Source organism: Apteryx rowi, unplaced genomic scaffold (assembly GCF_003343035.1).
Source record: "Apteryx rowi isolate R43461 unplaced genomic scaffold, aptRow1 scaffold_363, whole genome shotgun sequence".
NCBI classification, from domain to species: Eukaryota; Metazoa; Chordata; class Aves; order Apterygiformes; family Apterygidae; genus Apteryx; species Apteryx rowi.
The window spans coordinates 474,624-488,863 of NW_020450119.1; the positions used below are offsets into that span (position 1 = coordinate 474,624).

Here is a 14,240-nt window from a genome sequence, read left to right on the forward strand (position 1 = left end):
ACCTTCAAACTACTGTGCATGAGATGGGCCTCTATTGCTGTGCAGGTATTTCGGGAATGGCCTAACATCTAGTTATTCTAGTTGTCATCACTGCAGAGACAGAAATAAATTCCTGCTGCTATCCTCGCCTTTCTGTGATTATCTCTTCCCAGGAAGAGGTTCAGGTTGTGTCCCTGACTAAGGTACATCACCAACCAGGCTCAGCTGTCCAGTTTTCTGTCCAAATTTCCCTGTCTTTTCCTTTGCTTTCGCCATCTGCTCCAGAGCAGGTCTTTGTGATGCAAAGATTTAGACTGTCTTAAGAATCCATATCACTGTTAATGAACACTTCTGGAGAGATATTTTATATGTTGCCCTTATAGTCCACAGAAAACAGAGCTGTGGACCTGTATGATGGCTGTACCCAGTGAATGTTATGGGATAATGAACACACCATGGAGATTGGGGTCAGGAACTCACCTTCTGTCTCAGGCAAGCCAGTGCAGTCTTTGTTAGTTCAGAGAGTCCCCGCTGTCCTTGTCCTTGCACTCCTCAGGCTGGTCCTCTTTGCTGGACTGTGATTTTGCCGTGTCCTGCTCAGACACAACAGTCTTGTTGGAGCTGTCTTCCCTTGGGGGCAAAGGCGCTGCTCTGTGTTCAGTGCCTTCAGTGTCTTCACCACCTTTCAGTGCAAGTGTTTGCCCCTCAAGGACAGTGTTTTGGGTCACTTCCTCCCCTCTTTTTCGCACCAGCTGTCCTTGACCTGCCTCCCATCTGCATCCTGCTGCTGTGTCCAGCTTTCCTCCATGGCTGTTCGAAGAGTCCTCAGTGGATTCCCATTCTGAAGCTGTGCTTTTCTCTAAGTCAGCTTGAAGGGGCAATGACACGGTCTCCTCACTGCTGTGCCTGGTGGCTTGCACAGTGCTTGGAAGGCTGCTCTGTGGAGCACTGCTGTTTGTGCTCTCCTTCTCCTGGGGGATGTCAGCAGTGCCAGGCTTCACACTGCCATCTTCCCCAATGCTCTCCTTACTCAGCTTGGTCCCCAGCTCTGTGTCACCAGTGATGGCCACAGGTACCTCCCTGCATCCCTTCACTGCTCTCAGTTCCCCCTTCTGGCCATTGTGGGCAGATGGGACCTTCCCACTTTGCAGCCCTTGTGATGAGGAGGTCCCATGATCTGGGAGGCTTGGCTGCTTCACCTTCTCCTCCAGCTCTGCTGGGCAGTTCTCTTCCACCCACTCCTCACCTCTGCTCTTCAGCTTGTCTGTACCAAGGATCCTCTGAGAAAAGAAGGAGATATTTATTTCAGCTTATTAAAACATCAGTTTATGGTACTCGTTGCCTGTGGTGATTCCCAACACTTGAGGAGGAATCTTCGGAGGCCATTAAAGGAAGTTAAAGGATGTAAGTGATGAAGAGCAGTGTTCAGGGACCAAGACAAATGGGGGATGTTATGCTGAGAGACAGTCAATGGAAGAAATGAGGCTGCTCTCCCATCATGCCACCTAAAGAGTGCTAAAGTGGGGTAAATCCCCATTTACCCCAACACAGGGGTCTCCCAGCTCTGCACTTGCTGAGAGTGTCCAGGTTTCCTGATACTGCATATTTCTAGAAAGCTTGACAGCCAGCCTCGAACAGATAAACTCACCTGGCTGTCAGGGTCATCCTTCAGAAAAGACATGTCGTCGCCTTCTTTTGCATCCCATCTGCCAAGACAAAACGTAGAATTTAGGCCCTCAAGTTCTCATATGGCAAAGCCACTCTCTCTGCCCAATGCCTTGGCAGGAATTTCTACCAGGGCCATCCATTCCTTGTCAGAGCACCCTGGCCAGGCAACAAGGGATAAAGGTGGCAGACAGAATCGGCCCTGTTCCTTCTCCTGGCACCTGCAAAGCACTCAGTGCAACCAGAGACACTCATCTGAGACCACTAAATTTTAAACATAAAATCCAGTTGCCGGAACAGACATTTGTCATTAGAGTAATAAGATGTACCGGTTGCTTATGCTGATGTGTGCTACAGTCTGGTCTTGGTTTCCCGACTGTGCCCAAGCATCCCAGATCTCCACAGTGGCAGACATGGAGGCAGAAAGTGAAGGTTAAAGTTGCTTGGAGGTAGCTTGGGAGGTCGGAGACATGGACATGTGCAAGCAGACTGCAAGAATGGCCATAAGGGTCAGACCGCAGGTCCAGCTAGCCCAGACTCTCTCTTCCCACCAGTGTCACCTACAGATGCTTAGGGTAGAGTCTGAAAACAGGGCAAGTGTGCATCTCTGGGATTTCCCAAGCCTGAGATAGCATCTCTGTGTTGAGTCATGCTTAGTAGGCAGTCTCTTCCAAGGTTTTGTGCAAGTACATTTTGACCCCATATAAATTTGCAGCAGCTGGAACATCCTGTGCCGAAGAGGGCCACAGCTTAACTAAACGCTGCACAGGGAAGTGCTTTCTTCTGCGTGTTTTGAATTTTCCAGGGTAAATATAAATCTGAATTTGCCCATGTCGTGCTACTGGGCAGAGAGGGTCTTAGTAACCCCTCCCTTCTCGTATGTATGCCAGGTGTTATATCACCAAAAAAAAATATCATAGAGATGAGAAATAAGGTGTGCTAAAAGTGTAACTTGGCATTTATAGAGAGCAAGTGCATCCCCCACTATGTTGGCATCTTGCAGTGCAAGTGGCTGCAGGCACAGAAGAGAGAGATGAAAAAACGTGCAGAATTATTGCCTGGCTTTGCTAGGGATGAATGTGAGGACCTCCCAGGTCTCATTCAGCTTGTTTTCTGAAGGTTTTTCTGACAGATAGTGAGACAGAGGGCATGGTCACATTTCTTGTTACCATATAGAATTGAGGGCATTATCTCTGGAATGATTTGGTAATGTTTTTCCAAGTTTTGATAGCAAAAGGAGGGTCATTTCTCCAGATAGAGACCACATACCCTCAAAACACGATGTGTGCAAAGGTGTGCGAGATTAAATTCTTCTCTAGAGTGACTCTCCTTGGCTCACTGGCCTCTTCGCTTGGTGAATTTGGGCCAAGATATGAAAAATGAAAATGCACATTGAGCTGACTGCAGAATCAGGCATGTCCAAAGGCAAATGTGCAGTTACAGTGACTGCATGTGCCCTTGTGAAAACTGTGTGAAAATTACCGTCACAGGCTCCACCCTACAATTGCATTAAGCTACTTCACACTGCCTTTTTAGCTGACAAAGTCCTTAAGGCAGAAGCAAATTACATTTGCAAGCACCTCAAGGCTCTCTTAGAGCACAGAGCCAGGTATATAGTGTCCTTAATAAGCCAGAGGGCCAAGCAGCTTGGAGCAGTCCTGTAAGGCTTAGAGACAGATTGTGTCCCAGCACCTGAACAACAGCCAGCGAGGTCTTGTCCTGAATATGAGGCAGTCCCCCGATCAGCTGTGCTGACTCAAACCACAAAAGGGCCCCTTTTCTTGGAATTGGCTCCCACCACCTGGGTGATCAAGATGCTGGAAGTTAATATCATATTTTCAGTAGTGCCCAGCAAGAGCTTGGAAAATCACGCTGTATGGGTAGAGGCCATCACATGTAGTCAGCCGTGTTAAAGTCCGACACGGGCTGCCCTTGTCCTCAGTTCCCCTCTGCACTCCGCAGTGGTGCTGGTGGGTCCGATGGCCACTTTCCCCAGGAAGGTGTCTAAGGAAGAGGAATGACCTGCTCCCTGCAGGTTTCTGCCTCTCCTGGATCTGTCTTCTCTACCACTGTATGGTTCCCGGAGAGGCAGCCCAGGCTAGACCACCCTCATGGGTCTAACAATAGCCAAAAACTTCTAGACAGCAATTCTGGAATATTCAGCATCTCTGCCTGAGATGCCCCTTGCCTCCATCATTCCAGGTGCTGCTGAAAGTCACCTCTAGATGCTCCAAATGGGTCTTATCACTGCTGTTGGATTGCTTGGACTTAAATGGGAGAGGAGACTGTTAGTGACAAAGCAAGTGGGAAAGGAGAATTCGTCAGCCCAAAGGCACCCTGATCTGAGGTTTGAAATGAGATGAAAGGCTACAGGAATGGCTCTCCCCAGAGAGGAGCAGTGGAGCAAAGGATGCTCTTCCAGCCTCTGAGACAAGATTGTATGGCCAGACAGTCACTGGACCCATTCTAGATCAACAGAAGACACAGAAGGAGCAATGAAAAGAAGACAAAGTCCATGAGGTGAGATGAATGGGCAGAGAGCAATTTTGAAGTGATCCTGGCAGGATGCAGCAGTTAAATAGCACTGAAAGATGTGTCCATGCTGTTGCAGACAAATATTTGGCTTCCTCATTTCCCTTAATTTTCCGTGGAGGCAAGGACTTTATGTCATGCTTCCATGGTCCAGCTACTCATGTCAGTACTGTTTAATGTATTTCTTTGTAGCTGAAAATGAACTATGACTTTCCATCTTACTGGCTGATAAATGTGAAGTACTGAAACAGCAAAGCGAGAGTGAAAAAAATAAATCAAGAGCCCCATTTCTAAAGGAGGATGTTCAGGAAGGAGTATAAGGAATTGTTTCAGTGTGAGATAAATATGAGAAAAAGAACAAGAATAAAGAATGTCTCTGTGGGGACAACAGTATATAAGATTTTATGATTTTATCAGCAAGTATTTAGGCATCTAAACAGGATTCAAGCACCCAGGCACTTTGGGGTCTTAAAGCATTTACATGCATATGAATAATACCCTGATATAAACCCAACAGCCCTAGCAGAGTTAGATGCACTAAAATGCCTGCAAGCCTCTGCACTGGAGGCACAAGCATGTACTGAAAACCATAAGGAACAGGCTGTGGAAGCCCATGGCAAGCCAGACTCCCTCCTTGAGATACATCCTTTGAGCCTCCTAACAGAAGCTGCTAAACCTCACCATGTAATGTAGCTAGCTGACCTTCCCCTCTCCCCAGATAAAGAAAGGATCCCAGAAACAACTGTTGCTTTAAACTGGTCCACATTGCTGGCATGGCTTGGCTCTGATGTGCTTCGAGCAGGGATGTCTAAGGCACAAGGGATCTTAAGTCTGCTGGACACCTTGCATAAATCCCCTGTTAATGGGGAGTCGAGGAAAGCAAGGAAATGATACTATGTAATTACAGCAGGTAAAAGTGCTGATGCCCAGGTACAACCCTACTCAGATTGAAATGATGTCCCTTGCTGCCAGTGGAGAGCAGTGACCAACCCAAACTCTGGAGCAGAAGAGGCAAACAGAGACCACAGTGGGAAGAAACTCCAAGGGCTGCTGCTGCTGGGCAGCTCAATGAGAGCTGTCATACAGTGCTCCAAGCTGGCCAGTTGGCGGCTGAGAGGCACTCTGTACAAAACATTAATCCCAGCCCAACTTTATTTCCTTGAATTTCTGCCATAAGACAGCTAGCCAAGACATTCCTCCTGAGCATGGCTCTGAGTGTGCAGTGTAGGAGAAAGAAATGTCTCAAGACCCTGTTAGGATTTCTGGAAACCAGTCAGCACCTGCCTGTCAAAAACATGGTTCAGGGTGTAAGTCAGCCTTCACTGAGGAGGAGGAGAGATGATGGAGAGAAGGGAGTAGATGGCCTCTCAGCTCTTCCCCAGGGCCCAACCTGGGCAAAGACAGAGCCTGAGGCAGGACTTGAGTGCGGGCATTTGGCCTGCGGGTCGTGGTGAGCAGAGCAGAGCACAACATGATCCATCCGTCCGCTCTGCCTATAAAAGGGAAGCAAACAAACTCTTTGTTCATTCCAAGAAGCTGCTCAAAATCAACACTGCTCTTTTGTTTACAGTGTACTCCCGATACACATTTAACTAACCTACAACATCTAAATTGTAGGGCTAAAATGTTCACAGAGCAGAAAAAAAGGCCTGCATTAGGATTAAACTTTATTAAAGATTAAACACTGAAAAGGCATGAGGCTTCTAATGTCATTAGGTCATTCTAACATCATCATATTATCTGAAATCTTTCCTTCTAGTCTGCTGCTCGGGAGCAAGGACAAGGCAGGCAAGACGTGGGCCACATCCAGAGACCTTAGCTCACCGATCCCATGCCCTACACACCTGATGCTCCCAGAAGGACCCAGAGGCACATCCCAGCTCTTGCTGTGGGACAAGCTGGGCTGGCCAATGGTTGAAGATGTGACCAGACATGACCAGACTAGATATAACCAGAATAAACCAGACATCGCACCACTTGAAACGCCTGGGGAAACCCCTTCTGTGCCTTCCTACCTACCCAGGCCCCAAAGAGCAGCCACTGCCAGCCCTGAGAAGCCTTGTGTTCATGACAAACACAACTGTTTCAAAAGCCAAAATGTTACCACCACCGAACCTGCACAGGCAAGTGTCCCAAACCCTTGACCCCTGCAGCCTTTGGTGGCGTTTCTGGTGTAAGTGCTGTGCACTCACTCTAGTTCCTAGCACCAACCTTCATCCATGGTCCTAGCAAACAGCATGGGACCCTGGTTGAACGAGCCATGAGCTGAGCTGTGGATTTCCCACACCCCCTTTCCATCCGCACATTTTCTCCCACTCCAAAAATCTTTCAAGTAAGGCAGTCAGAAAAACAAAAGACTCAAGTAAGAAGGAAAGAAAAAGGAATAAAATGATCTCTGCAGTGGGTATAACTCATATTCCCAGCAAACACAGGCAGGGAAACGACAATTTGCTTGTTTTGTGCAGTTTCTCCCTGCCCTTGGGAGCACTGAGCACATCTCCCACTGTGAGACACAGTCTGCTCAGCAACAGTAAGCTGTCCTGTGACCCCCCCTTCTCAGCATGGACGGGATGGCACTAGACGTGCGTTTATTTTAAAGGAACAGATGGATCAAAGTCCCCCCCCCACCCAGAAAAAAAAAAAGGTGTCTCAGGAAACAGCGTTCTGCGTGCAATCACTGCCTTTTCATGGTCTTGAACAGCAATGTTCAGGCTGCAGGCTGATGCCTTCTAACGGACTCGCAAAAGGTAACAACACAAAGCAAAGCTATTGCCATTTCCATCCTGCACATCCTCTGGGGACTGCTGTAATTCCCTAGTGCTGCAGTTGGCAGCTGGGGGAGAGCAAGCTAGAGCAGAGCTCATCACCTTTTCTTTTCAAAGCACGTGTTATTGGGGATTGAGCTGAAGACTGGAAAGAGGTTGAATGTAACCTATAAATAAAGCTAACTTAGTTATTTGCATGCTCTTGATGCTCTTCTTCAACAATTTATCAGAATGAAATTAAAATTAAAAAACTGTGATTAACTGACGGGGCTTAGGAACACAGCAGATGACCCACCTTGATGTTATAAGTAGATTCCCAATCCACAGTGTAACTAGCTGAGAGTTATAGTTGCTCAGGTATACTTATTTTCTCAAAGCACAACCACTAATAAGAAAAGCAACATTAAAAAACCCAGCCATGCTTCATATAGTGCACATCAGACCTACTACCGTCCTGACACTGCAGCCTCCTGCATGCACAGACCCTGCCTAACACACTCTGTTTTAATTTCAGCCAAGGAACAGCAAACAGCACCAGCTGACCTCCAACCATCTAATTCATTCTGGGCGATGCTGTGAGTATCCCTGTGAAGTGTATATCTGTTTATGCCTCTATTTAACTGCATGGTCCTAACTGACCGGGATGGTTGAAGAATGCTAACATTAAGAGCTACTGGAACAATTTTGTATTCTTGGTAAATTAAGAGGCTTGGGGTATCTAATCAACGCTGCATCCTTTTGTTGCCTGCTAAAGGGCATGGCAGCACTGTGAAGATGATCACTGTTATTAAACTGTTAGATAGTGTGGCTCCAGGAACCTGGAGTCTGCACTGAAATTTAATTATGGAGAGCAGCAAGGGAAGGGGACCCCTGGGAGGATGTGGGCGAACCTGTAAAATGCACTTATTTTTAGTGACATTCTGAAATTACTTCTGTGAAAATAACTGTATTGCTGTGTGCTACCCACAGCTGGCAGGAATAGGCCTTGTTCCTCCCTGCCTTTTTAGGGGTCTTTAAGAAGGGTTGTTTTTTTGAGTGTTAGTGAGTCCCTGGGGACTTAAAGGAAAGCTATCTCTACCACACTACCAGTCCTAATTACTCTTGGTTCAGCTGCAAACTCTCTTTGGAGCCAGCTCCCCCATACCAGCAGTGCCTGGAGGTCAGACAAAATGTGTTCAAAAAGCTTCCTGGGGCATGTGGCAGGGTAAACCAGATCCAGTCCCCGAGTAACCCCGACCCCCCCCGGGCTGTTCTGCAGTGGGTCAGTGCAGTGGCAATGCACCCTGCAGGTGCCACAAAGTCCTACCAGCCATGCTCCCAGCCAGCACAGGCTTATCTGAGGGGAGGTCATCTGTCCTCTTCACCCTCAAGCAAGGAATGAGCCCCAGAAATGCATGGCACAACTGCTGGTTAAGTGCCTCTGCTGCCAGCCTCCTTACCTTCTGGCTCTGCCGGTCAGTCTGTCCTTTCCTCTGGCTCGGCTGCTCACAGTGGGTACTGCTCTGGGACCAGGATCGCTCACATTCACGCTGTGCTGTCCTCCACCTAGAAGTCAGGTTGGAAAGGCCATGCAGGAGCAGGCAGAGCTGGCTGATGGACCACTGAAGGGGCCAGCATCTTTTATCACTGGAAAGTATCCTGGGAGGGGGAACTCTCTGAAGCTGTAGGAATACTGTATATATATTTTCTACAGCGGTAAATATAAAGGGAAGATTTAAGGGTGTTTCTTCTGCATTTTTAATTCTGAATTCTAACTATAATAGTAAATCCCATTCCTTGGATAGAGTCTCCCCCGTGATGTTCACGGGACATCTCTTACTGTAGAGCTTGCTCTCTGCTCTGCTTTCCAACTCTTTCCCCACTTGCTCCCTCCAGTTTTTCCCAATCTCTCCAGTTCCTTTGCATGTCCCTCAGGAAACTGCCATTTCTGTTTCAGCTCAACAATACTCGGTTATCATGCTGTCCACAAAAGATCCTTCTGGAAGTGCCAAACCCATTACCAAAAGAAGGAAGGAATAAGGATATGAGAGAGAACTGTTGGGCCAACGTGGCTGGAAGTGCAAATGAATTCAGGTTGACCAGCTCGAGGGTTTGTGAGATCTCCTTATATATTATGTCCCTAAAAGGCACTCCAAATTTGAGTAGCTGTGAGAGTGCCTGGAAAGAGTTGTCTCTGTGAGAGTGTATGGGAGACTCTGACACTTAGCAGGGTGATGCGGCAGTCCTGTTGTTTACTCACCTCTTCCTTCGGGAGGAAAGGACCTGTGCTGGAATTTCCTCGAGTTTCTTCCCCCTAAAAGGACAAAGCAAAGCATGCACGGAAGTGAGTGGGGTTCAGCAGTGGATGTGCAGCAGAGAGCCTGGTGTTCAAAYAGGGTGACACAAGGGAAAGCTTTGTTCTGCCAGTCCATTTCCTGAGAAACAGGAGTCATAATGGACTTATGTGAGTAAAGAAGCCAGCACATGCCACAGGGATCAGAGATGATGTGCTCTGGAATAGGATTGCCTCTCAAACCAGTGTTTGGGAAAGGAGGCAGGGCTGAGCCTCCGTGTTGTGTCGTACGAGGTTACAGAAACCGTGCCACTGCTCTCCCTGGGAAGGTAAAAAGCACTAGCACCCATATGCTCAAATCCCATCCCCTGAGCACTCTTCAAAGCAGAGGGGGCTGAGACCCCAGCACTGCGCTCAGAGGCATTTGCCCAGGAAAGCAGAGTTTCGCAGCTGACAGCCACGACAGCTGCTGTGGCACTCGGATTCGCCCCATCAGCATTCACTAGCATCAGGACAGAATCTAGGTGTCCCTTGCCAACCTTTCTTATTGCTGGGATTATCCAAGGCTGGCTCCCCATCCTTAACAAAGTCCTCTTCAAACCTGCAGGTTAAAAACAGGCATTGTCAGACTTGACCGTTCTCCTCCAGCGTGCAAAAGCGTGGGCAGGAGACCTCGAGACGCTGCAGGCTCCAGCCATCGGCTCTTCTGCACCTGCTCACTGGCAAACGTGTGCGGGTTTATCAGCAGGAGCTGAAACCACATGCACTAACCAGGAGAAATGAGGCTGTGAGGCAATTCTACCCCAAAGGAGAACCTCTAAAACCTTTGCATCAGTACCCACCTTTTTTTTTTTTATTTTATTCTATGAACATCTATGAAGCCTATAGATGTCTGTAGTGTAACTGTATAAAGCCCAAATGAAGCTTCACAAGCTTCTAAAGACAACCTGAAGTAGCTTCAGGACTTGTCAACTCAGATCAGACCAGTGGATCAAACTCGCTGGGTTGGTATCTTATCCTGCTTGCTCGTATTATTGCTGTTCTCTTAAAGATGGATATATGGGGTAACAGTAGGGTTTGGAGTTGTCTTGCCAGCGACATTCAGCACCCACTGAAGTCAATTCACCTTCAATTATTGGGGTCTCAGTGACTAAAAATCTCTGTATTTAGTCTCATTCTTCAGCCAAAAGATTGTCCCATCCATCTGTCCTGTACAAACTCTTTTAGCCAGAGGGTCTTATCAGCAAACCTAGGTAATGTCCGCTAACTCCACACCCTATCAAAACCCTATCCTGCTGCAGGCACTAAGCCATCCTCCAAAGCTGTCTGGCCAGTGTGACTCAGATGGACAAGTACGGCTAAAAGGACAGCGTTTAAAGCATAGAGGTGCCAGACACCATTGAGAGCTCTCCCACATTACTGTCCCCAGCACTTCCCATGTATCGTAAAGGTGGACCTTTGAAGTGACCCCCTAGCACTGCAGTGCCCGAAAGGGCTGAGTTTATGAGGTCAGGAGGATGTAGGTAAGTTGGCCCTGCCTGAGACTGAAAAGGAGAAACCTTCTCTGTGAGAAAAGCTGTGGAGTAGCTACATGAGTTTGTCCAGCCCTCCCTCTAGAAGAGTGCCTGCACTCTCTTGCCATGGGACTTGTCCATGTGGAGAGGAGGACCCTCCAAGTACAGACTGAGCGCTGGTTCGCACTCCGCTCCCTTGCTCCCTCTGAGTCCCTGTAGGACCAAAGGCAGGCAGTCCTTGTCAGCACAAAATATCTCCTATCAAGATAGGAGACCTCATGTTAGAAAGAACAGACGAGGATAGCTCTGATATCTGGTCCCACTGAGAAATATGGTCAGGAGGAGAAAGAAACAGTGATACAGATTTGGTCAGGGAGAAGCAGATGACAGCATGGGATTTGATCAGCAATGCACATCTGCACAGGAGCCCATTGCTGGCTTCAGATGGCCTATTGCAGACAAACCACCCCAGGGCGGTTGAGGACCTACATGTGCTCTGACTTCTCCACATCCCAAGCCCGTCGCCACTCGCCCTTCGCGTTCTTGTGACGTGCCAGTCGCTCCAGGTCGATCTGATCTCGCTCCCTCTTCCAGCGTATATACTCTGAGCGCTCCCGTCCGGTCATGGGGAAACTCAGGTCTCCAGGGCTTTTCTGGGCTGACTTCCCACCCTCCTAGTAGGGACAAAAGAGCTGTTTGTTAATGCAGTAGTGCTGGTCTGAAAATGCCTGAATTCAGTGTACTTTGTACTGTCACCACCAGAAATGCTCAATAATATTTGAAGTCACCTTGGAGGAAGGTTGGGTTCTCTCTCTGTGAAATGATGCACGCACAGAAGGGCTCTACTTTACCCATAGCCTAAATACGCTGTCCCAGGGCTGATAACATTTTCTTGATTTTACAGAAAGAGAAACTGAGGAAGGAAGAAGCTATATGGCTTGCTTGGGGCTGCATCATAAGTCCACGACCAAATCATAAGTAGCAACCATTCCTTTCCAGGGATATTCAAAAATGATAACAATAACTAGTGGCAATGTATTTTCGAATAGTTGTTCCACTTCTTCCAGACTAACGTAGATAGCATTACACTTCTAATGCTTAAAATTCCTCCCACCTAAAATCCTGGATTTTGCCATCTGGATATATTGCTGTTGCCTTATTGAGATGAGGCTTTACCACTATTTCTGTGACCTGAACTGCAATGTTTCTTCAGTTCCTGTGACAACAAATAACCTCCTGATCTGGAGAGCAGCTGCCATGGGATGTAACTTTTCCTTCTAGATATTTAGTACCTGATTACATGTGCTTAAAAAACATGCCCCTGTAATTCTGTGTGCAAATGGCCAAAGCCATGTGCTCCCCTGCTTGATTCACCCCACATATACTTGCAGTTGTAACTGCAGGCATAAATTTAGGCAGCAGGCTTTCACTTCTTGTGTTCCCACTTGCCTGAAGGTTTTAAAACCAAAACTTCTCAGTTTTTCCTGGAAAAGGCACTCTGCCAAGGCCTACTTAGGGCATATAGTTAGTTCCCAGAGTACTTGCAACATTTCTCAACAGAGTTTCAGAGAGGTTGAACATAGAGGTTGCATAGAAGATGCACTGGGCTGATAAATACCCACTCGAAGACTTTGGGACACCTAAATCAAGGCTATGCCTATGAGCTTCATCACACTGACAGAGCTGAGGAGGAAGACAGAATTTGTGACCACCAGGCATTCACGGGAGCCTACAGTCAGAGGGCTGGGGCCAGCCCCATGCCAGGGACACACAGTATTGCGAGCACCAAGGGCACATGTTGCAGCGGCAACCTCGGAGTGATGGGGCTCTTCACCTTCACTGCTTTCAGCTTCTTGGTTTATCACTCCAACTCCTGATAGACTGGTTAAGAGCTGCTGCTGTTCGAGAACTTCAAAGCTGAATGAAGAGACAGCTCAGAGCTGATGGAGCACATGAAGAGGGAGATGAGGGTAACACAGCCATCAGGTTAACAGACTCTGGTAGAACCAGGAGCCAGCTGGCCAAGGTGTGTTGTCAAGTAATGCAGCATAGCAAATAGCTTAGTAGAGAGCGGAGTCCCGGGGTGTTAATTACCAGTGGATAATTGATCACTTCATAAACGTGCCCTTCCATGCCAGCCACCCCCACCCCTTCCCCAAATGGGAATTAATTTCAGCGTTACACTGCCAATCAAAGCAAAGCAGCAGGGAAGGAGAGACTGAAAGCCCTGTTGCCAAGGAGACCCACCTGCGTGGGCCAGAGGCAGGGCAGCAGTAATTGCTCCCCCATTCGTTAGCTGGCAGGAGCTGGGGGGCTGGAGACCACATCCCCAAGAAGGAAGAGACGGGGGTCTGCAAAGAGGCAGGGAATACAAACTAGGTGTTCCTGCCAGGGCAAAGTGAAGGCAAGTGCTGGTCCTGCTATGCCAGCTGTCTGTGGGTAGAGGTGCAGGCTCAGAGATGCTCCCCACCACTGCCAGCCCCACAGCACAGCAAGGCTGGGGTGCCAGCCCAGCACTCAGGCAGTAGGTGCCATGTGCAGCAGGCATATGTCCTCGGTCCACCGAGCGCACCGCTGGAGCCAGCTGTCTGCCCTGAATATGCCCCCCACCTTGGGTAGCGACTGCTGGTCATGCCACGATGAGTCCTGACACGTGCCGAGAGGAAAGCAGGCAAGACCTGGGTAACCCATGGCTAGCTAAACCCTTGGCTGGGTTCAGCCTCCGGAGTCGGAGGGGAAAGGATGAGCCCTGGGCCATCACCACGACCCTTAGCAAAGGGAAAGCCAAGAGCAGGAGAAAGACCGAGGCTGGGCTGCATGCAGACAGCGCAGATCTCTCCAGGAGATTGCGCTCTCTCGCGGGGAGATGGGGACATAGCTGTGGTGCCTGCTGAGTGGGGGTAGCTGTTGCCTGGTGGGGGGCTCATCTCCATTGGGGTGCAGCTGCGGTGAGCCAGACCACAAGGCCGTTTGTGTTGCCCTGCTCTGCTCTGGGGGGCTCATCTAGCATTCATGTTTAAGAGCCCATCTGCATCCTCCTAATGAATTGCACTGGGGTAGGGCTATTCAATTTGTGCTCCATTAATTAAGAGTGTCTGCTGGCTCAGGGGAGCCAGCATGTTCTCCAGGGTTTGCATTAAATAGTCAGTGGGAAGGCCCGTGCTTTAATTTATCTCCATCCTACCCAGCTTCTGCTGAAGTGAGGAGCTATAGCTAATGTGGCCTGAGCCTTTCAACCCACCAGCAAATGTTTTTGAGTGAGAAAACAGCTAGGGCTGTGCTATTTGCCACGTGGGTGAGTGTGTTTCTTGACATCCCCACTGCTGGGCTAGGGACTTAAGGAGCCAAGTCAAGGCATGAAGGGCAGGTACATGCTGCCAAGGCTGGCTTTCCAGCCCTGCTTTGCTTTGAGTATGTTAGTCGCTCAGCAAAGCCTTGGATGAGAAGATGGATGAATGCTGGTGACCATGACAGAGCGCGTTGCTACTTGCTTTAGCAATGATGCAACTCCTA

The 14,240-nt window shown here is 48.6% G+C and overlaps 1 protein-coding gene across 3 annotated transcripts in view; it reads right to left on the reverse strand.

Moving 5' to 3' along the window:
• CCDC9B (coiled-coil domain containing 9B) overlaps positions 1–14,240 on the reverse strand; it is a 47,907-nt gene that overhangs the window by 12,164 nt on the left and 21,503 nt on the right. For all 3 annotated transcript variants that reach the window (XM_026073163.1, XM_026073161.1, XM_026073162.1), the window contains 6 exons: positions 11,217–11,401; positions 9,753–9,814; positions 9,181–9,234; positions 8,381–8,486; positions 1,628–1,685; positions 460–1,259 (listed from right to left, as the gene is read on the reverse strand). In XM_026073163.1, the coding sequence (XP_025928948.1) occupies positions 492–1,259; positions 1,628–1,685; positions 8,381–8,486; positions 9,181–9,234; positions 9,753–9,814; positions 11,217–11,401 (1,233 nt within the window). In that variant the 3' untranslated portion in view covers positions 460–491. The remainder of the gene's footprint in view (positions 1–459; positions 1,260–1,627; positions 1,686–8,380; positions 8,487–9,180; positions 9,235–9,752; positions 9,815–11,216; positions 11,402–14,240) is intronic.